The sequence below is a fragment of the Onychomys torridus genome, chromosome 17 (assembly GCF_903995425.1).
Source record: "Onychomys torridus chromosome 17, mOncTor1.1, whole genome shotgun sequence".
Taxonomy (NCBI): domain Eukaryota; kingdom Metazoa; phylum Chordata; class Mammalia; order Rodentia; family Cricetidae; genus Onychomys; species Onychomys torridus.
The window spans coordinates 62,780,129-62,803,348 of record NC_050459.1 but is presented as its reverse complement, the minus strand read 5'-3'; the positions used below and the strand labels follow the sequence as shown (position 1 = coordinate 62,803,348).

General features: G+C 60.1%; 1 protein-coding gene and 1 long non-coding RNA gene across 2 annotated transcripts; both read right to left on the bottom strand.

Annotated features, from left to right (window-relative positions):
* Positions 1–4,018: 4,018 nt before the first annotated feature.
* LOC118569029 lies at positions 4,019–6,858 on the bottom strand. Its single transcript, XR_004943012.1, has 3 exons — positions 6,367–6,858; positions 5,539–5,958; positions 4,019–4,121 (listed from the first exon to the last, which is right to left on the bottom strand). It is a non-coding gene; the product is annotated as an uncharacterized LOC118569029 (long non-coding RNA).
* Positions 6,859–10,669: 3,811 nt separating this feature from the next.
* Ccdc124 (coiled-coil domain containing 124) lies at positions 10,670–15,320 on the bottom strand. The gene is given in 6 exon segments (XM_036166557.1): positions 10,670–11,074; positions 11,185–11,299; positions 11,380–11,450; positions 11,452–11,555; positions 12,244–12,413; positions 14,995–15,320. Coding segments are annotated over 5 exon segments (654 nt in total). The 5' UTR covers positions 12,403–12,413; positions 14,995–15,320; the 3' UTR covers positions 10,670–10,869.
* Positions 15,321–23,220: the final 7,900 nt, after the last annotated feature.

Sequence of the window (23,220 nt, the reverse complement as noted above, 5' to 3'; positions counted from 1 at the left end):
GACGTTTACCAGCACTCTGCACCAAGTACAGCACTTCTATCACTGGAGTTACAGCACTCTACCACCGAGTTACAGCACTCTATCACTGAGTTACAAGCACTCTACACCACTTGAGCACTACAGACCTCTATCACTGAGTTCCTTCACTGAGTACAGCACTCTATCACTGAGTTACAGCACTCTATCACTGAAGTTACAGCAACTCTATCACGAGTTACAGCACTTATCACTGAGTTACAGCACTTCTATCACCGAGTTACAGCACTCTATCATGAGTTACTAGTACTCTATTTCACCGAAAGTTACAGCACTCTATCACTGAGTTTACAGCACTCTATCACCGAGTTACAGCACTCTATTCACCGAGTTACAGCACTCTATCACTGAGTTACAAGCACTCATCACCGAGGTTACAGCCACCTATCACCGAGTTACAGCCACTCTATCACCGAGTTACAGTACTCTATCACCGAGTTACAGCAACTCTATCACTGAGTTACAGCACCTCTATCACTGAGTTACAGCACTCTATCACCGGAGTTAAACAGCACTTCTATCACGAGTTACAGCACTCTATCACTGGAGTTTACAGCCACTCTATCACTGAGTTGACAGCACTCTATACCGAGTTACAGCACTCTATCCACGGAAGTTACAGCACTCTATCACCGAGTTACAGCACTCTGTATCACAGAGTTACAGCACTCTATCACTGAGTTACAGTACTTATCCACTGAGTTACAGCACTCCTATCACCGAGTTACAGCACTCTTATCACCGAGTTAACAGCACTCTATCACTGAGTTACAGGACTCTTCATCACCGAGTTACAGCACTCTATCACCGAGTTACAGTACTCTATCACTGAGTTACAGCATCTATGCACTGATTACAGCACTCTATCACCGAGTTACAGCACTCTAATCACCGAGTTACAGCACTGTATCACGAGTTACAGCACTCGTAGCACTGGAGTTTACAGCACTCTATCACCGAGTTTTACCGCACTCTATCACCGAGTACAGTACTCTCCCACTGATACAGCACTCTATCACCGAGTTACAGCACTCTATCACTGAGTACAGCCACTCTATCACCGAGTTACAGCACTCTAATCACCGAGTTACAGCCACTCTATCACCGAGTTACAGCACTCTATCACTGAGTTGACAGCACCTCTATCACTGAGTTACAGCCACTTCTATCACTGAGTCTACAGCAGCTCTATCACTGAGTTACAGCACCTCTATCACCGAGTTACAGCACTCTATCACCCGGAGTTACAGCACTCTATCACCGAGTTAACAGCACCTCTATCACAGAGTTACAGCCTCTATTCACCGAGGTACAGCACTCTGATCACTGAGTTACAGCACTCTTATCACCGAGTTACAGCACTCTATCACCGAGTTACAGCACTCTATCACCGAGTTACAGCACTCTATCACCGAGTTACAGCACTCTGCACCGAGTTACAGCACTCTATCACAGAGTTTACAGCACCTATCACCGAAGTTACAGCACTCTATCACTGAGTACGCACTCTATCACGAGTTACCAGCACTCTATCACTGAGTTTACAGCACTCTATCACCGAGTTACAGCACTCTATACTGAGTTACATACTCTTCACTGAGTTACAGCACTCTATCACTGATTACCAGACGTCTTCACCGATTTACAGCAAACTCTATCCCACCGAGTATACAGCACTCTATCACTGGAGTTACAGCACTTCTATCACGAGTACAGCACTCTAATCACCGATGTTACAGCACGTCTATCACCGAGTTACAGCACTCTATCACTGAGTTACAGCACTCTATCACTGAGTTACAGCACTCTATCACCGAGTTACAGCACTCTATCACTGAGTTACAGCACTCTATCACCGAGCCTGTACTCGGGACAACGGAGCCCCAGCAAGCCAGACCAGGAAGGAAGCCCCCCCCCCCCAGCACTGCCGTCAGGCACGGGGGCTGTGGAGGCCCCCGCCCTCACCCAGCCTCCAGCTCCGTGGACACCGGCCACTCAGAAGCCCAGCCACCAGTTTCGGCAGCGGCCTGTGCAAACCTGCACCTCTGCCCCAAACTCCAGTGAGACCTTACTCAGAAGCGGCTTTTCATGTTTTTTGCTTTAAGATGAGGTCTGTCTGTTGACTGGCTAATAGTCTATGGCCAGCTCGGGGCTTAGATGTCAGTCAAGGATGGAGGCTGAGGGGGCGGCCGGCCGTGTGACACTGAGCAGGTCACCAACCTGCTGGGAGGACAGAGCTAGTGTCCCCCTGTTTGCTGGGTTCCTACCACATTACTGCTCCCAGGCTCCCTAAACCACAGGGGCTTTGCCATTGTTTTTGTAGGGTTCTTAATTTTTAATTTTTGCTTTTCCTTTGTTTTCTCTTCTGTTTGATTGGCTTTTTTGTTTGTTTGTTTTTGTTTTTTTTGAAAAAGGATCTCACCATGTAGCCCTGGCTGTCCTGGAACTCACAGAGATCCTCCTGCCTCTGCCTCCCGAGTGCTGGGACTAAAGGCGTGCGCCACCACTGGCCAGCCTTTGCTTTCATGTTTCAAGACAGGGTCTTATATAGTCCAGGCTGGCCTCAACTTCACTATGTAGCCAAGGATAGCCTTCAACTTCAGATCTTCCTGGTTCTACCTCCCACGTGACTAGGTTTTGCAGCCTGGAAATGGAAGCCAGGGTTTAGTGTAGACCAGGCAAGAGCCCTACCAAGTGAGCAGCAGCCCCAGACCTTTTAAAATATCTAGTTAAGAGGGCTGATGCCCACAGGGCACCTCACTAGCAGCTGCAACTCCAATTCCAGGGGATCCAACACCCTCTTCTGGCCTCCGAGGGCAGCATTTTGCATGTGATGCACAGATATACATGCACGAAATGCTCATAAAAAGAAATAAACTCTTAAAATTTTGTTGTTGTTGATTTTCAAGACAAGGTTTCTCTGTGTAGCCCTGGCTGTCCTGGAACTCACTCTGTAGACCAGGCTGGCCTCGAACTCACAGAGATCCACCTGCCTCTGCTTCCTGAGCCTGGGATTAAAGGAGTGCGCCACCGAGGCTAAAGTGGTTTTTTTGTTTTGTTGTTTTGTTTATTTTTTTAATTAATGACTAGCAAGATGGCTCTGCAAGGGCACCCGCTGCTCCCTCAGGGTCCATGGTCCCCAGCACCCACATCAAGAGGCTACCTCCCATAATGCCACCTGCACCACACAAACAGATGCTCACACAGACACATGCTTTAAAAGAATCAAAAGTTAATTCTTCAAAATGTTTTAACTGAATTTAAGTTTTGGGGTGGGTGTGTGTGTGTGTGTGTGTGTGTGTGTGTGTGTGTGTTTTGTTTATAGGGACAAGGTTCATGTCACCCTGGTCTCAAACTCACTAGAGTCAGGGCTAGCCTCAGACTTCTGAGCCTTCAGTATCCAACTGTCCAGTCTGGGACTTCACACCAGCAGAAAGGGCCTGGCCTGCTGGCTTTATTTATTTATTATCTTGTTGTGTGGGTGTCTCTGTGTGTGTTTGTGTCTCTCTGCCTGTGTGGGGGTGCCTCTGAGTAGGCCAGAGAGTGTAGCTTTATTCCCTCGGGTCTCTGGCTGAGCCAGGAGCTGGGCTGGTAGCCAGTGAGCTCCGCTCTCCTCCTGGTTACACCCTACTTTTCCCATGTGTGCTGCAGATCCACCCTCGGGTCCTCCGCTGTCTCTCACCACTTAGCTGCCTCCGGCCTGCCTTTGTCTTCTGTTGCTGTTTTTTCCCCCCCAGAGCTGAGGATTGAACCCAGGGCCTTGCACTTGCCAGGCAAGCGCTCTACCACTGAGCTACATCCCCAACCCCTGTTGCTCTTTTTTGAGACAAAGTATCAATCCGTAGCCCAGGCTGGTCTCCCACCCAAAATCTTCCTGACTCTGCCTCCCAAGCGCTGGAATGAAAGGCCCCAACCATGGACCTGGCAGTTACCAACTTTCTCACCCCAACAGGTGACCAGGACTAGGAAATTCACCCTGGGGTTCCAGGGGCTCTTGAAGGCACTAACCTGAGGCCCGTGCTCTTCAGTCCGTGGAGTAGCCCTCAGCAGTGGAACAGCTCCAACTGCGGCTTTCCTTTCTGCACCTGTGAGGATCAGACATGGGTACCGGATGGGACAAGACCACAGCATTCCTTTTGTGTTTTGTTTTTCAAGGCAGGGTGTCTCTGTGTAGCCCTGGCTGTCCTGGAACTCACTCGGTAGCCCAGGCTGGCCTCAAACTCATAGAGATCCGCCTGGCTCTGCCTCCCCAGTGCTGGGATTAGAGGTGTGCACCATCCAGCTAAAGATCTATTGATCCTAAACGTGGAGACCCCTAGCTTGAGCCCAGCGTTTGAGGCAGGAAGATCTCAGGTTCCAAAACAGCCCGAGGGGCCAAGTAACATATTGTATTTAATAAGCCAAAGAAATAAACAAACAAAAAAATCAAAACAAAAACCCAAGTTGGACAAGGTGGTCCACGCTTTTAATCCCAGCACTCAGGGTGCAGAGAAAGGCCAACCTTTGAGTTCAAAGGCAGGCAGGGCTTTGTGGTGAGGCTTTCTCCCAAAATACGATGAAATGCTTCATTTGTCACTGATGCCTTGGGGGTCCTCAGAGCTCGCCCAGGCCCATGCCAGAGACCTCACCCCCTGAGACTTGGGCCCTGCATACTGCCTGTTCCCAGCATCCCCTTCCCCTCCACCTCCTGGCCCCCCTCTTTCGGTGCTGTGAACTTGAAAGTGACATTTCTCTCTTCCTTGGACGCGGGCGAGGGGCAGTGGCCACGAGGTAGGTGGCTCAGGTCTCAGTTCCTCGGAGCTGCGGGTGGCTGGAGAGGGCGGGCTGCCAAGGTCACTCTGCCCGCCCCTCTAGACGCTTTTCTGCCCCCTGGGTTTTCTCTGCTAAGGTTTCCGGCAGCCTCCAAGCTCCTTGGTGGCCTTGTCTCGGGAGCCCTGGGGACCCTACCTTAATCTCTCTAATTGCTGGGAACCAGGTTGAGGGGCCTCACACTCCACGCTCAGGGCTAAAGCAGGATGCGAAAAACCCAGCTAGGACCCCATCCGTGGGAGCCAGGCTCGTAACTGCTCTGCCCCCCCCCCCTTGCTGGGTGACCTTGGGTGAGTACTAACCCTCTCTGGACCTCCCAGCTACCCACCGCAGGGGGCTGACCCCGAGAAACTGAGAGGGAAATCCTGTGTGTCGCCTCCGAGGCTCCCACCCGCCACAGCTGGGGGAATCCCCACCAAGCGTAGGAACCCTTGCCGGAGGAAGGGGCTGGGGGGTCCCGAGCACTGCCACGCTGGGTGACTGGCAGTCCCCAGCTCCCCAGCCTCCCCCTGGAGCTCAAGCCCCTTTCCTCGGGGGCAGCCTCAGCTCCCGCTGGTCTGGGGGAAAGGAAAGGACACCCCGTGGTCCCTGCAGATCTCCGGAGCATCAGCCGACTTAGGGAAACCCGGTAAGGAGACACCCCCACCTCGTCACCCTGTCATCGCGCTCCCCCCTTTTCGGTCTGTAACTCACCAGCAGTCTCCGGCCTCAGCTGCTGGAGCCTCTGCGTCCCGGCCCGACCGGCGGCCAGACGAGGGCGTGAGAACCGAGGTGTGCGCGCCGCCGCAGCGCGGACCCCTGCCCCGGGCCGCTGGGCACGGTAGGTACCTCCGGCTCCCCGCGCGCTCCTCGCCGAGGTCGAAGACAGCGACCCAGTCCAAGGGCTGGCGCCACCTCGGCGGCCGCTGGCCTGAAGCGCTCAGTTTGCAGACGGGGAAACTGAGGCTACGCCAGGGACAGGGAATCCCTGCCCCTCAGCCCAGCCAGGCGCAGCAGCGTGGCCTCCCCCCGGGGACTGCGCTTCGCCGGGACCGAGTCCGGGGCAGGGGAGGGTCAAGGGGAGGGACGCCTGGAGACTCCCGCAGCTGGTGACGCGGCGCAGGCTGGAAGGTCCTAGTCCGGAGGGGAGGGGGTCTAAGTGACCGGAGAGGCCGGCAGAGGAAACTCGGTTCCCGCGTCTGACTGGGAGGCGCCGCCCCCGCAGCCGGGGTCCCCCCTGCGCCCCTAACGGCGGAGGCCGGGGTGGCGGGACCGTGAAGGTCAAACCTCCCAGACAGAACAATGCGCCTCCTGGGGTCTGGAGTGCTAAGGGCGCCCGCAAGCAGAGCCTGGGCTGGGAGAGGCCAGGGACCCCTCTGGTGATCTTGACCAGACCCAAGCCTCAGTTTCCCCAGCCCTCCCCTGGAGTGGCTCTCCACGGTGCGATGTGGGCCGCTAGCTTTGCCTCGCTTTGTCTTCTCAGGGTCGTCCCCCGCCCCCTGTAGCCCCTCCTCTAAGCCACACCCTTGAGCACCCACCCACCTTCCGCCTCGGGCACAGGCAGGGGTATTTCCTGCTGGAAGCCCCCAGGCCTCCAGGAGCCTCCGTCATTTTTCCTTGTTGTTGTTATTTTGGCTTTTGCATTTTTTCCTCCCCTTTTCTTCCATTTGCTCTAAAAATAGCCGTTCCCCTGGCCGCCGGTGCCGGGCCCCGCAGCGTGCCGAGAGCTGCGCCGCGCTCCCGCGGTGCCGGGGATCCCTCGGGCGGGCGGGGCTGGGACGCGCCGGCGACACGCGCGGCCGTGAGCGCCCCCCCACCGCGAGCCGCGGGAAGGCCGGGAGGAGACCCGGCTCGGGGGGCCGCGGGTGCGAGCCGATGCAGAAAGTCGGGACGCGGCGGGGACAAAGGACCTGAGCGGAGTCCCCGAGCCGCGGTTCACGGACCCCGACAATCCCCGCCTCGTGACACCCCTTGCTGGCCCGGTGACAGGTCTCATCCCGGCCGCACACCTCCCTCTCGCCCTGCAAGCGAGGAGACCAACCTGAGTTCTCCCAAGCCCGGTTGTCTTTCCCGGACCCCCTGGGCGACCCCTGGCTGACCCCTGCGCCCCTCGGAACCGGTCCAGCCTCGAGACCACAGCGTCTGGGCCCTTTGCCAGCTCCGCCCTGGGGCAACTCCCGCCCCTCTTCCCAGCCTCAAGGTGACCGCCCCCACCGGCGTCCGGCCCGGCCACTCGCCAGGGTGCCACGTCCCCGAGGCTCTCCCCTCCCGGTACATCCCTCCTCCCCCAGCAGAAAGGAGCCAGAGGCCACTTGGGGGCGGGAGCTGCATCTGGGTGACCTAGCCTCAAGGAAGGGGGCGCTGTGCGGAGACGCCTGGGAAGGGTCTTTGGACCCAGCCCGGAAGGTCCTCCGTGCCTTCCGCAGGGCGTCCCCGAAACTCCAGCTACACAGTGGGGCTGCCCCGCCGCGGGGCACCGAGGACAAAGAGCGTTCCGGTGTCGCTGGGCCCGACCCTCCTTGCGGTTCACAGAGGAGGGAGGGAAGGAAGGAGGGAGGAAGGAGGGAGGGAGGGAGGAGGGAGGGAAGGAAGGAGGGAGGGAAGGAAGAGAGAGAGGAAGGAGAGAAGGAAGAAAGGAGGGAAGGAAGGAAGGGAAGGAAGGAGGGAAAGAGGAAGGAGGGAGGGAGGGAGGGAAGGAAGGAAGGAGGGAGGGAGGGAGGGAGGAAGGAGGAAGGGAGGGAAGGAGGGAGGGAGGGAGGGAAGGAAGGAAGGAGGAAGGAGGGAAGGAAGGGAAGGAAGGAAGGGAAGGAAGGAGGGAAGGGAGAGAGGAAGGAGGGAAGGGAGGGAGGGAGGGAAGGAAGGGAGAGAGGAAGGGAGGGAGGGGGGGAGGGAGGGAGGAAGGAGGGAGGAAGGAGGCTTTGTGCTGAGGACAAAGGCGCAAGGCAGTCTTGTCCCTAGAGGTGGCCTCGCGGCGGCCCACGACAGGAGACTGACCCTCAGCGCTCGGCCACGCGCAGATGCATCTGCGTGATGCGTTGGGAAGGGCGCAGCCAGGGTCGGGGTCCTGGAGGACACCGGGCGCAGCCCCGGGGCCGAGAACCCCGGCGAGGGGCGCGGAGCTCGGTGCGGGCGCCGCGCCTTTGCACGTTCTGGTTCTGCCGGAGCTCCAGCCGGGGGATGGGCCCGGGGGATGGGGCGGGATGGGGATGGGGTGGGGAGATGAGGAGCCGAACTGCGGCTGCGGGCTCTGCCCTGCTGTTTTTATCCAGACACGGCCTCCCGGAGCCCACGTTGGCCTCGAACTCCCCACGCTCCCGCCCGCGGGCCGACAGGTGCTCCGCAGCCGGGGTCGGCGGGGCCTCCGTGCCCGCGCAGAGGGCATCCCTGCTGGGGCGCGCTCCCGCCCGGCTTCCCCGCCGCCCTCGCGCGGCAGCCCCCGCGGTTGCCATGGCGACCGCGCGGGCGGGAGCGTGGGGAAGACCCCGCTGGCAGCCCGCCCCCGCCGCCCCCGCGGGAAGCTCCACTCTGGTTCGAGCCGGTTTCCCCGGACCGCGTGGGCGCTGGGGTGGAGGATTCCCTAGTCCCCAGGGGCTTGCAGCGGCTGGCGCATGCGCGCGGGGTATACCCCCCCACGTACGCGCGCACACACACACACACACACACACACACACACGCGCGCGCACACAGGGAAAGCCCAGGTGAGAGGAGCCAACCCCGCCGCGCGTGCGCGGTGCGTGGTTGTTAGGGCGCGCTGGTCTCCTTGGCAACTTCTCGGAACTCCCCTTTCACAGCACCCACCCCACCCCCAGCCGGGGATTCCCCGCTGCCAGTGCGCAGGCGCGCAGGCCGGGATCCCGGAGACGCAGGTTTCTACAGAACAAAGGCCGCCGCCCGGCCTCCCGCTCGGCCTGGCTTTGAACTCGCAGCACGCTCCCGCTCCGCTGGCCTGGCCCCTCGCCCCGCGCGTCCCCCTTCCCGGCCAGGGGGAGAGTCGGTTCAAGGTCGATCTTGGTTAATCTTGTGTCAAACCAGACAGTGTGCGTTCCCAGCGTTTATGTGGATGGTGTTTTGTCTGGACACACGTGTGTGCACCACGCTTGTATCCGGTGCCCTTGCAGAGCTCAGAAGAGTCATCGGAGCCCCTGAGCTGCCACGTGGGTGCTGGAATCGAACCCGGGTGGAATCTTACCTACCGAGTCAATTCGAGGTTCCTGAATAATTTTTTGGAGGTCTTCATAGCCCAGGTTGACCTTGAACTCCAGGAAATCCTCCCCCAGCCTCCCAAGAGCACAGCCAGAATAACCTCGCCTAAGATCTTGGCTGCGATCACCATTTTATGGGGAGCTACCAAGGCCCGTTCTGTAGCTGAGGCCCCTGGAGCCGAGAGCATGGTGGGTGTTCGTGCCCCGGCAGCTCGCCACTGTGAGAAAGCGGTGTATTACTCAGGGGTGCAGGGCACACAGCTCCAGCTGTGTGAACGCCACACTGCTACATCGCTGCCACGCCCCCTGCACGGCACCTTCCTATTCCCTCCCATAACCCTCACCAAGCCTCCCCAGGGCTTCTCCAAGATGCCAGGGACTCTCCAGTCCTGTTCCTGGGTGCCCCCGGTGAACCGCCACCCCAAGGCCTTGCTTAGTCGTTGCCTCTCTCCACAACCCATTGAGAATCCTGTAGCCCAAACTGGCCACTTCATCACCATAGGTCCAAGACAACCATGAACTGACTGCCTTGAGTGCCGGGGTGGGAGGTGTGTGTGCCTGGGTGGGAGGTGTGTGTGCCGGGGTGGGAGGTGTGCACACCCATGCCTAGTTTAGGATTTACTTCCCAGTCCCGGGCTGAGCCCAGGGTCTCACACACGCAGCCAAGTGCTGTCAGACATCATGTCCCTGACCCATCTAGCCACACTGGTTTCCCACTGCTTACTACCCCAGGCCATTTTCCAGCCATGGCCATTTACCAACACTCTCTCCTTTAGGGCAGGCCAGGCCTTTGCATCAGTGGGACCGCCTCTCTTGCTTGATTTCACACTCCTCAAAGCCCCACTCCATCAGATTTACACTTGACCAAAACCAACGCCCTTCACTGCAGTCCTGGCCCTTTGGAAGCTGGGGACACCTGCAGGGACCCGCATCTTTCTTGGTACAAGATACAGAAAGATCTTGAGGGTGTCACAGTGGCTGTGTCGGGAGAATCCAAGGGAAGAACGGGGTGGAGAGGGCGCAAGCGGCAGGCGGCAACTCTGCATGTGAGGTGTCACCACGGTAGGACCAGGTAACTCCCTCCACCCACCCCACCCATGTGCCATATCTGCTCATGATGGGCCATCCTGATGTCCTAGGACCACTGGGGCCAGGCGTCCAGCAGCAGTCAGTGCCGCGTCTGTGAGCCTGGAGGTTCTAGTCTGCTGATTCGCCATCGCGCCCCCAACACACTTCCTATCCTGCCGATAGGGATGTGGCCAGGGTAAGGCAGCCTTCCACATACCTGCATGCAGTTTTCACTGCCTACAGAGGCTGGTGGGTCTCCCCCAGACTCCCTCTCTGCTCTTCAGGGTTGACGCAGCTAGAGAGCAGTTCTGGGTTCAAATCCTAGTCTTCCCTCTCATGGCCAATGCCTCCACCTGTCAGCTCCAGCCAGCCCAGCACCCATGCTCCCTGACTGTCAGCGGGGAGAAACCTGCCTCACCCCTCAGGCTCCCCTGCTGCTGTGTGGTCTCAGGCCTCAGCCGCTTCTGCAACCCCCTTGCCCGGCTGTGCAGGCGGGGCCGGAGGTCTGGAGCAGAGTTCTGACAGGGTCATCGCACAGTCCTCCCTTCCCCAGAGGACGCCACCACACACGCGGACACGGGCCTCAGGCAGCCTCGCCGCGGCCTTTATTGGGCGGGCGCTCAGCCGGCTCGTGCGCTTGCGCACAGGGGCTAGGTGTCGCTCAGAGCGGGGAGTGCCCGGGCTCGGAACTCCCCGGACCCCAGGCAGGCCTGGCAGGAGGGCGCCTGGACCCGATGAGCTGGACCTGGACAAGCTGGACTCGGGCCTGGCTCCGTCACTTAGGCGCATTGAAGGGCAGCGCGCGCTGGTTCATGGGGTTGTCGGGGGAGCGCGACCACTCCTTCTTCAGCAGCTGCTTCAGCTGCGACAGCCGCATGTTGGGGTTCTCCTGCTTCAGTCGTGGCAGCTGTGCCTCCTCGAATGCGGTGAAGGCCGCGCGCATGCGGCGCTCGGGGTGCCGGTCCGCGTCCTCGGCCACACTGTGGGGCCTGCAGTCAGCGCCCAGAGCCCGGCAGGCCCCGCCCACCGCAGCCCCGCCCTCCCGGCCCCGCCCCTCCAGCAGGCCCCGCCCTCCCGCGGCCCCGCCCACCTGAGCGCGGCTATGGCGTCCTCTACAGTGCGAGCTTCCACGCTGCCCTCGTCCAGCGCGCGCCGGTTCAGGTTCTCCTCCAGCGGCAGCTCCAGGTGGCTCTTGGCCTTCTCCACTGTGGGGACAGGGACGGGGTGTGAGCATGCGGCGTGGGCCAAGTCCTTAGGGATGCACCGCCCCCGGCCCCGCGCCCACCGGGCTCCGGGCGCTGCTCGCGGCGCAGCGCGTCCTCGATCTGCGCGCGGGTGACCTTGGCGGGCGCGGCGCGGGGGGGCCTTGCCGCCCTTGAGCCGCGAGTCCTCCTCCTCCAGCAGCCGCTGCGTCTCCTTCCTGCGCTCCAGCTGCTCCAGGCGCCTCTTCTCCTTCTCCTCCTAGGGCGGCAGGCTACATCTGTCTGGAGGCCGCCGAGGCCCACGGTGGCACCCGATGGGTGCTGACCCCGTGCGTCTCCACCCCCACCCCGGGCACCGCGTGCAGATGTTTCACAAGGGTCCTCCGTGAGCCTCCGCCCCCAGCGCGGGGCAAGACAGCCTGTCTGGGTTCGCAGCCAAAGGTATTTGAGGGCAGCTACCGGAGTCTGCCTCAGTTTCTCCCTGAGCTCCTCTGCCCTCGGCCAGGCCCTGCCACAGTGTCTCTGCACAGCAGCAGCCTCTGGGATTCCCACAGGTTCTGAAGACCCCACGCCTGGGCTTGGGACCTCTTCTGCCCCGAGGGCAGAGGGCCTGGCCGGGCTGTGTGCGGCAGATCCTGCCCCCGAAGAAGGAGCCGTTCCCGGCACGTTCCAAGAGCCCAGGACCAAGCAGTCATCAGTATCGAGTGAGAGACACAAAAACCTTGTGGGCCTGGGTACCCGAGCACAAACGCTGCTACCGGCAAAGGAAGCTGGCACCGGGCAGCTCCCCAGCAAGCGGGGCGAGGCCGCTGGGCCTCTGCTGCCACCTAGTGGGCTGAGCTGTCAGCACGGCCCGAGCTGCCCCAGGCGCGGTGGACCTGGGGCGAGGTCGGGAACGGGAAAGGCAGGCCCACCCTGGCCAGCCGCTGGGCCCACTCCCCGCCCACCTTGCGTTGCTCCTTCCGCATCACGTGTTTGTCCTCATCCTTCCAGTAGGCATCTTCCAGCTCCTTCTGTTTCTTGGCATCAGCTGCCGCCTTGGCTTCAGCCCTCCGTGCTCGGGCAGCTGCCGACTTGCTGTTCTCGCCCTGGAACTTCTTGGGCATCCCTTAGCAGGCTGCAGGGAGGACACCGGCAAGAGGGGTTGGATGGTGGCCAGCACCCCCCATGACTTACAGACCATATACAAAAGCGATTTTTTAAAGACAAGGTCTCAGTATATGGCCTAGGTTGACTGGACAACACAATCCTCTCTCACCCTTGGCGGCCGCTGGGATGGCAAGGGGCACACACGCTCCCCAAGCAGCCTTTCCTTACATTAGAATATGTAACCCTCTGCCCACACAACCTAGGCAGGGCCCCACACCCCCAGCCCCTCACTGGGCTTCGAGGCAGGACTCTACTGCTGAGTCTCTCCTGAGCATTTTGAATTTGTCTGTTTGTTTTCGAGACAGGGTTTCTCTGTGTAGCTTTGGGCCTGTCCTGGAACTCGCTCTGTAGAACGGGCTGGCCTCGTGAAATATTTTTTTTAACTACAATTACATTGTTGTACAAAGACTACCTATGCCTCGTCCAGAAGACCCCATCTGTCTCAGCAATCACTTCTGTCCCTGCCCCAGCCACGATCCGCTTCCCTCTCTGACCACGTGGCCTCTCTGGCTGCTGTCACTCGGCATGGAGTGTGCCCAGTGACTCTATGGTAGTGTACGCTGTACTGAGTGTATCTGATCACCACCGGTGTCCATCCTGGGCTTTTACAAGTCACACTAGTGGAGCCTGCACAGCACCTCCCACTGCCATCTGGGAACCCTATCTTAAATAGCAAATTTGAGTTCCCTCACTCAGAAATCTGTGCAGATGGGGGACACCCTACAGAACCTCACACTGGATCCCACCAGATGGAAAGACACTCACCTAGGTGTCTTGGGGAGGCACTGTATGGTGACTGACTCAAGTCTAAGCCCCCAGAACCTTAATTGTGGGGACGGTTCAGTCATCCCCAATGTACGGGGACAAGCTCAGGAGTCTGGCCTTCAGGTGTGCTGGGGTAAACCTGTGATCCAGACACTTGAGAGGCTGTGCATGAGGATCACCCATTTCAGGCCATCTTGGCTACACAATGAGTCCGTATCAAAAAGCAGCCACAGCCAGAATTCCCCCACTGCAGAACCCACCTGCCCAGGGCCTGCAGCAGCACACTGGGCCTGAGGCTTCCAGACTGCCTAGTGCTCTATTCTGGAACATTCTCTGCCTCCCCCACACCCCCAGCTCAGTGCTGCACAATGAGAGTGCTCTGTGGCCCAGGACCACCAGGACACCCTCAAGCCCTCTCTGTGTGTGAAGTCCCTCTTTCTGGCCCTACTGGACACCCTGTGCATCCATCCATAGCTATGTATCCTGTCAGGAGAGGACTCCCGGCCGACAGCTCAGAGCATGCGAAGGTCCTGTGGCAGGAATGAGCTGCATGTTTCCAGGGGTCCTCGGAGGCCCAGTGGTGAGTGAGAAGGAAAGAGAAGGGTGGCAGGGCTCAGGACACACCCCTATCTGGCTTACAAAGCCCTGTCCAGCTGCTGTGGATGAGGGCTGGGCTAGGCACTGTGGGCACAGCTGGGTGTGGTCACCATGTGGGCAGGCTACATGGTCAAAACCATTCCATTCCTAACCGTAGTGAGGGCCCTGCCCTACTCGCCAGAGGAGGCTGGTTCATGCTGGGGCGGCAGGCCCGGACCTGGCTCCTAAGGACTGGCTTCAGATCAGCTTGGGTCGCCTCGTTGGCACTATCCCTGTGGCCAAGACACTCCCGTGCGCCTCGGTTCCCTCATCAGGGACACTGTGGAATCGGCTCACACACACAAACACACCCCGCCATGGGGCAGGACCAGAACCCCTGCCTGCCCTGACACCCCAGCGGGACCCCAAACAGATCCTGAATCCCACGGGCCCCTCTCTGGGGCTCCCAGGAACACGCTCAGAAGCCAGGCCAGTCTCCCGGACACTGGAGAAACCGAGGCACCCAACTGCACTCCATGGAGTCTCTGGGTCTTCGCCCGGTGGCAGCCACACCTGCCTCCGTTTGTCTTCAGACACCAATCGCCTGCGCCTCAGGACCTTCACACCGGGCCTGGACGTGCAGCCTCCGGCCTCGGCAGTGCTGGGGTGACACCGCGCGGCTTGAGTTCCTTTTCTAACCCAGGAACGCCGGCTGAAACTGCAGGGCCAGGGTGGGCGTGGCGGCCCCGCAGAGGCTGCACCCCAGAACCCGCCCCAGCCGGCGTGCGCAGAGAGCGCCGGCCCGCAGCTCTGCTAAGATCTGCGCTCCGGACAGGCCGCTCTCCTGCCGGACAGGGCGCTCTCCTGCCGGGCAGGGCGCTCTCCTGCCGGGCAGGGCGCTCTCCTGCCGGGCAGGGCGCTCTCCTGCCGGGCAGGCCGCTCTCCTGCCGGACAGGCCGCTCTCCTGCCGGGCAGGCCGCTCTCCTGCCGGACAGGGCGCTCTCCTGCCGGACAGGGCGCTCTCCTGCCGGCGGCCCCGCTCTCCTGCCGGACAGGGCGCTCTCCTGCCGGACAGGCCGCTCTCCTGCCGGCGGCCCCGCTCTCCTGCCGGACAGGCCGCTCTCCTGCCGGACAGGCCGCTCTCACTTAACACGCCGCCGCCCGGCGGCCGGGGCGCGGAGAGGAGGCCGTGTGCAAAGGGCGCTCACCGGAACCAGCCAGGCCCGCACCACCACCTCGGGCCCAGGCCGGGCATCGCGGGCGCAGCCTGGTCTCCCACCACCTGGCAAAGCCGAGGCAGGAGGACCACACCGGGTTCGAGGCAGCCTAGGCCGCAGCTGCCCGCGTGGGTCTCCGCGCCGCCGCCGCCTCCAGGAAGCCCTCCGGGCTCGGGCCGGGCCGGGCGGCGCTCCCTGCGCCCCGCCGCGCCTGCGCCGGGAGCGCCCCCCGCCGGGCACCCCGTCTCCGGTTCCGCCCCCCCGGGGGAGGACCCCCAGGCCGAGCCGCGCCCGCCCAGCGAGCCCCGCAGCCCGGCTCCGCCCGCGCCGCAGCCGCTCCTACCTCTTCCCCCGGCTCCGGCCCGGTCGCGTGTCGGTGACGTCACGGAGCCTGCGCACTCGCCTGCCGGTGGCGCGCCGCTCATGACGCTCCCCGGTGCCGCCATCTTGGGAGAGGCAATACCGGCCCGTTTTCGCTAAACCAAAGTTCTCACCCAATGTTGCTGGATCTTCTTCTTTTTTCTACGGAAAATGTGTCTCAAAACATCATTTTATAGTCTCGTTTCAGATACTGGTGGACAAAGACGGAAGATAAAGCTACGCTATACAGCAATGACCTTACCAAGCCGGTCGCTGCCCGGAGAAAAGATGGCAGCGCCGGCGTCACATAGGCTCTGTGGGCGACGGCCCGGACTTCGTGGCCGGGCCGCCAGGGGGGCGACCGTGGCCCACGCGGGGATGCGGCCCCGCCTTTCCTGGCACTTTGGCAGGCTGGGCTCCGGTGAGTGACAGCAGCATTGGCGCCTCCGGAGAAACGCGAACGTCTGTTATTAAACGTCTTAACGCGTCTAAGAGGCGGAGGTCACAGGACGTGGCTTCGGCGCGGTGACAGACGGACACTTGATTTGCAGACAAACTCCAGCGCCCGCGCCTCCTTTGGTCCCCGAGGAGAGCAGGCTGGCCTGCTGAGCGCCCCGCCCCGCCCCGGGCCCCGCCCCGCCCCGGGCCCCGCCCCGGGCCCCGCCCCGCCCCGGGCCCCGCCCCGCCCCGGGCCCCGCCCCATACCCCGCGCCGCGCCCCATACCCCGCCCCATACCCCGCGCCCCGCCCCATACCCCGCCCCATACCCCGCCCCGCCCCATACCCCGCCCCATACCCCGCCCCGCCCCATACCCCGCCCCATACCCCGCGCCGCGCCCCACCCATACCCCGCCCCATACCCGCCCATACCCCGCCCCGCCCCATACCCCGCCCCATTACCCCGCCCCCGCCCCATACCCCGCCCCATACCCCGCCCCATACCCGCCCGCCCCATACCCCGCCCCATACCCCGCCCCATACCCCGCCCGCCCCATACCCCGCCCATACCCCGCCCCATCCCCGCCCCGCCCCCATACCCCGCCCCGGGCCCCGCCCCATACCCCGCGCCGCGCCCCATACCCCGCCCCATACCCCCGCCCCGCCCCATACCCCGCCCCATACCCGCCCCGCCCCATACCCCGCCCCATACCCCGCCCCATACCCCGCCCCATACCCCGCGCCGCGCCCCACCCCATACCCCGCCCCATACCCCGCCCCATACCCCGCCCCGCCCCATACCCCGCCCATACCCCGCCCATACCCCGCCCATACCCCGCGCCGCGCCCCACCCCATCCCCCGCCCCATACCCCGCCCCATACCCCGCGCCGCGCCCCACCCCATACCCCGCCCCATACCCCGCCCCATACCCGCACCCGCCCCGCCCCATACCCGCCCCATACCCCACCCCATACCCACCCCATACCCCGCCCCATACCCCGCCCCATACCCCGCCCCATACCCCATACCCCGCCCCGCCCCATACCCCGCCCCATACCCCATCCCATAACCCACCCCATACCCCGCCCCATAACCCCATACCCCGCACCCCACCCCATACCCCGCCCCATACCCCATACCCCGCGCCCCGCCCCATACCCCATACCCCGCACCCCGCCCCATACCCCGCCCCATACCCCGCCCCATACCCCATACCCCGCGCCCCGCCCCATACCCCACCCCATACCCCACCCCATACCCCACCCCATACCCCGCCCCATACCCCGCCCCATACCCCACCCCATACCCCATACCCCGCACCCCGCCCCATACCCCATACCCCGCGCCCCATACCCCGCACCCCGCCCCATACCCGCACCCCGCCCCATACCCCGCGCCCCGCCCCATACCCCGCGCCCCGCCCCATACCCCGCCCCCTACCCCGCGCCCCGCCCCATACCCCGCGCCCCGCCCCATACCCCACCCCATACCCCGCGCCCCGCCCCATACCCCGCGCCCCGCCCCGCCCGGCGCCCCGATGATGCTGGGCTTGAAACCCAGTGCTTCGTGCATGCTAGGTAAGCACTGCAACCGAGCGCAGCGCTCTGCGCTCAGCCCAGCCGCCACCGCTGTCTGTCTTTCCTTGTTTTTTTTTTGTTGTTGTTTTGTGTGTGTGTGTGTGTGTGTGTGTGTGTGTGTGTGTGTGTGTTTCGAGACAGGGTTTCTCTGTGTAGCTTTGCTCCTTTTCCTGGATCTCACTCTGTTGTAGCCCAGGCTGGCCTCGAACTCACAGAGATCCGCCTGCCTCTGCCTCCCGAGTGCTGGGATTACAGGCGTGCGCCACCACCGCCCCGCGACCACTCTCTGTGAAGTTGGTTTTGCTGTGAAGGTCAGGCTGTCCCCCACCCTGGCGTCTAAGCTGCCCACGTAGGAAGTGACAGATTGGGGGCTCCATACCCAGCTCAAGTCGTGGGTTTGCAGTTAAGCACAGGCCGACCAGGCAGCCAGCAGACTCAAGTTCCCGCTAACCACAGAGGCCCCTTGGCATAGCATGGCTTTAAACACGCCATGCCAAGGGGCCCAGTTAACAGTGGGAACCATTGCACATGGTTCCCCTAGGTCACAGCAGGGCTGCTGTGCTGGCCAAACATGAGGACGGCCTAGGTTGGGGGACCACAGCACCTCAAAAACTAACAGTAGGGAGACGAGGCGGGGGAGGAGAGGTCCTGATGTCCCTGCTTGAAGCCACCGCCCCATAGGGCACCTTGGAGAACCTTCTGTATGCTCCTCCCAAAAGGTACATTTTCCACACGCTTGCGAAATTCATCTGCTCAGAATCGGGCCCTAATCTTCTGCACGTGAAGTGCTCTGAGGTCGGCTACCCTCGGCAAGCCCAGCCCTCCACAGCCAGAGCACAGCCAGAGGGGCGGGGTGCGCGTGGGGCCCCCGCCTAGGATCCCCCAGGGCTGGGGCTGTTTCTAGCTTCATCCCAAGTAGGGGAAGAAAAAGAGGAGAGAATGGAGTCAGTTCCGCTAAAGGCAGAGAGCCTGGGGTGACTGCCGGCTCACTGCACCGGAGGGACCCCTCCAGGACCTCCTCACAGGGCCCGGTGGGTCCGCCACACATGCTCAGGTGTGAAAGAAGCGATTTCCCATATCTTTCTTTTTTTGTTGGACTTCAGATAAAACCTAACAGGATCAGTCTGGTTTGCTGCTTCATTTGTTTAGAGGCGGGGTCTCTCTGCAGCCCAGACTGACTGGAACTTGTGGCTCCTTCGGCCTCAGCTTCTCCAGTGCTGAGATGACTGTGCCCCAAGCATGGCCTTGATTTTATTTTTGTTGCTATAGTTTTCTTGTTTTTGTTTTTGATCTTTTGAGACAGTTTTTCTGTGTAGTCCTGGCTGTCCTGGAACTCACTCTATAGACCAGGCTGGCCTCGAACTCACAGATCCACCTGGCTCTGCCTCTGCTGGGATTAAAGGCGTGTGCCACCACACCTGACAGATATTGTTTTCTATTGTGTTTCTGAGTTATTTGTTTGTTTGGTGTGCGTGGAGCCCAGAGGTTGGTGCTGGGCAACCTCCTTCCCCTCTGCCTCCTTCTTTTGAGGCAAGCTCTCACTGAACCTGGAGGTCACCAGTTTAGCTAGACTGGCTGGCTGGTCAGCAAGTCCCAGAGGGACTTCTTGTCTCTCTGTGTCCCTGTGCGGGATGACAGCGGCATGCTTGGTGTGTTTTGTTTTTAAATGTTGTGTGTGTGAACCTTTTTATCTGTGTGCCGCATGCATTTGGTGCCCACCGAGGTGAGAGGAGGGTGCCAGATTCCCTCAACTGGAGTCACAGACAGACAGTCATGAGCCACCATGTGGTGCTGGGAGCCGAACTCTGCTCCTCTGCAAGAGCAGCCAGTGCTCCAGCTGCTGAGCCATCTCTCCAGCCCCTGTGCTGGTTTATTTGATCAAAGTTGATGAAAAGTGTAAAATGAAACTTATCATGGTGTCTAGTCTACAGGGACTTGGCATCTTCTTTTCTAGGGACCTGCCACTTCTGCCAAGTCCCAGAATGTTCCACCGCCGACTGTTGGCAGTCACCCTAGCCCTGGTCTGTTCTGGACCTTTCAAGTCGGTGGAGTCTCTTGCTCTGGGGACTTCTGTGCCTGTGGCTGTCACCCAGGAGAGTGTATGTCAGGTTCCTCTTGGAGCCCAGGATGGGAATCCTTGAGGATTCCTGCCCCCCTGGCCTACCACAGCCTTGTGCTGGTCCCTCCTCAGTGACCCCAGATTCTCATCTGGCCCTGGGGCTCGTGCAGCTGCGGCCCTGCCAGGGCCCTCTCCCCTCAGCTGCCCTGGCCGTGACTCACCTGCAGGCATCTTGTCTCAAAACAAATGTTTGAGAAAGGACCAGATCCAGCAGCCGCCCTGGAGCCTGATGTGAGGTGGGCTGGGCGGGCATGAAGCCCAGCATGTCTCAAGGCCCCTGGGGACACAAAGCAGAGGCCAAGGGCCTGTTTGCTTTCTGGGGTTGACTCCTCTCCAGCTGCAATCTGCTGCACTGGATAACGTGGGCTGTGTGCTTGCCGATGTGGGGACAACCTGCAGACTCTCTGCCGGCATCACACACCCTGTGGGGCTCTCTCGACAAGCACAGCTCCAGTGGCAGAACCTGAGGAGCCCCCAAATCAACCCCACACAGTTCCTTCCTTTTTCTTTTCTTCCCCACCTCCCTTCCTTCCTTCCTTCCTCCCTTCCTCCCTCCCTCCCTCCCTCCCTCCCTCCCTCCCTCCCTCCCTCTCTCTCTCTCTCTCTTTCTTTCTTTCTTTCTTTCTTTCTTTCTTTCTTTTGTTTCAAGACAGAGTTTCTCTGTGTAGCCCTGGCTGTCCTGGAACTCACTCTGTAGTCCAGGCTGGCCTCGAATTCACAGAGATCCACCTGCCTCTGCCTCCTGAGTGCTGGGATTAAAGGTGTGCACCACCTTGTCCAGTTCAATAAATGTTAATCTTGTTCATTTTGAAAGTTTTTTTCTTTTAAAACATATTTGTTTTGTTATTTTTAATTATGTGCACATGTGTACTTGGTGCCTGCAGAGGTCAGATGGCATCGGATCCCCTGGAACTATGAGGCAGCTGGGAACCGAACCCGGGTCCTCTGCAAGAGCAGCCACGCTTAACCACTGAGCCATCTCCCCAGCTCTTAGAATTTGTCTTTTATTTTTGTTACAGGAGAAATGGTGGGGGTGAGGTTGTTCTTGAAGCTTGTTAAAAGTCCTGATGGTCCAGGCTCACCCACCCATGATGGATGAATTCGAGAAAGCCATCCACCTCATCAAGGAGCAGACAGCATTTTGTGTCCATCACTGGACTTCAGGGTCAGGGGACGGGGGCTTTGAACTCAAGGCCAACACCTTGGCCACCCACTGTAATCAGATCAGCTCAGGTCATCCCTTCTACTCACACATGGTGAGCAAGCGCTCTGCCGCTGAGCCATGCTCCCCACTCAGGATGCTGGGTTCTTCGTAAAGCACAGAGCAGGGTCTGGCCAGGCTTTGTGTTCCCAGAGCAACTGATTTCAACTCCCGCTAAGTAACCATGGCCTCGGCAGATCTTGGTAAAAACAATATGGAGAACCAGAAATTCTAGTGGATGATGTGTATGGGGAGCCCAATGTCTAAGGGAGCCCCAATACTCCCTCCACTGTGAGGCCTGACTGTGGGCAGGTCTTGAATCTTGAATTTGTCTAGGACTTGAGACAGTCTCAGGTAGCCCAGGCTGGCTTGATACTCTCCATGAAGCCATGGATGACACCTTCAGCTTCTGGTCCTCCTGCCTCTGCCTCCCACATGCTGGGATGACAGGTGTGGACCACTCAGCTGAGTGGTGCTTGGGTTTCTGCACCACAGGTGTCCTGGAGCCAGCCAAGCCTGGAGCTGATGCTGCCAAGGAACTTAACTGCTTCCTGTCTGCTGTGGCCCTGTTCCCCCGGCTTCCTGACAGCGCCCCTGCTGCCCCAGAGCTAACAGGAAAGTCAGATGCCAGATCGATCAGCAGGGGAGCCCTGGAGGGGAGGGCAGTCAACAGGGATGGGGACAGGAGAGGGAGGCTCTGTGCTCTGTCCCTGAGGGCAGCAGGCAGTTCTTGAAGGGGTCACCAGAGTCTGGTGAGTCAGCAGGTGGAGGAGCGTCAACCAAGCTTCTAGAATTCCTGCTCAAAGGAGCCCCACCACAGGAGAGAGCTGCACAAAACAGCCAGGGGCCCGTGCGTGCAAAAATGCTAAAAACAGCAGGAGGAGATTGAAGCCAGCTGTGAGGACGCTGGGCGGAGGCATACAGGATTTTATCCCAGGGACCAGGGGGACCCTGGAGCTCCGAGGCCTGGGTCATTCAAACACAAGAAGTGGAAACATTCCCCAAGAGCAGCTCCCCGTGCTGGGGAGCTGATAACATCCACAGCCCTTCAGAGACTTAAAGCCTTTGTGCTAAATGAGGAACTGGGAAATGAGGCTGATGGGAGCTGGGGAGTGGAGCGGGCTGCCAGCCTGCGTCAGGTGGCTGAAGGACAGACGTGATGTACATCCCAGGTGCGGCAGGGCTGCTACCAGCCTGCCTGTCAGTTACTGCTGCTCGGAGGATGTTTGCCATGGAGACAAGAAAAAGAATCCAGGCCAGGGTGAATCAGAAAAGAGGGCCGTTGGGAGGGCTCAGAAGGTAAAGGAGCTTGCTGCCAAGCTTGAGAACCTGAGTTTGACCCTCCAGTCTCACATGTGGAAGGAGGGAGCAGACTCCTGTAAGCTGTCCTCTGGCCTGCGTATGCCCGGCATTGGTGTGTGTTTGCACACACACATAAAGGCAACCATGTTTTAAAACCATAAGGGAGTGATGACTGGGGGCTCACACTTTTTTTTTTTTTTGAGACAGGCTTTCTCTGTGTGGCTTTGCGCCTGTCCTGGAACTCACTCTGTAGCCCAGGCTGGCCTCGAACTCACAGAGATCCCCCTGGCTCTGCCTCCCGAGTGCTGGGATTAAAGGTGTGTGCCACCACCGCCTGGCTGGGGGCTCGCACTTTCAACCCCAGCACTCTGAAGGCAGAGGCAGGGGGATCTCTGTGAGTTCCTACCAGCCTGGGTTAGACTGAGCCTTTGTCTCAGAAAACCAACAAGTAAGTAAATAGACATAAAATAAGGGAATGGTGGGGTCCTGGAGGAGAGGGTGTGGGAGGGCTTCCGGGCTTCTTGCTTGACAAAGTGAACCCTGAGGAGGTGGAGGCAGGAGGATCAGGCACTCAAGGTCATCCTGAGCTGTATAGCAAGTGAGAGACCAGCCTACATATGCCTTTATCCCAAAACAAACATCCACTGCCATAGGAGTCAGCCAGGTCATGGCCACCCAAGAAACGAGTTCCTCAGGAGAAACTGAGGGGCGGTGGCCTGAGGGGTGTGGCTCCCAGGAGGTGGTGCCTGCTCAGGGCCCCCACACACCCTGTTTGCACAGAGCCCCCCTCCCCCCACGTACACAGTCTTCTAGACCTTCTTGTGCTGGGGACAGAGCCTTTGGCATGGCGACAAACCTTCACCAGGTCACGACCCCAGCTGTCCATCTGTCTGCCTGTCTGCCTGTTGTTGAGACAGGAAAACACTCCATAGCCCACACGAATCTGGGACCCACGGCATCTCTCCTGCTTCGGCTTTCTGAAGGCTGGGATCACAGGTGAACCATAGCTGGCTTGCTCCCATAGACTCTCTAGCTTAGAGTGTAGATTTGTCTCTCTGTAGATACTTCTTACACTATTTGCCTAGGGAACCAGGACCCAAAATACGTTCTATGATAAATTTTTTTCAAATATTTTCCATCTATGGGCTCATGGACTGCACAGATGTGGAGCCTAGATACTGATAGTCGATTGATTATGTCACATGAACACCCACAGCAA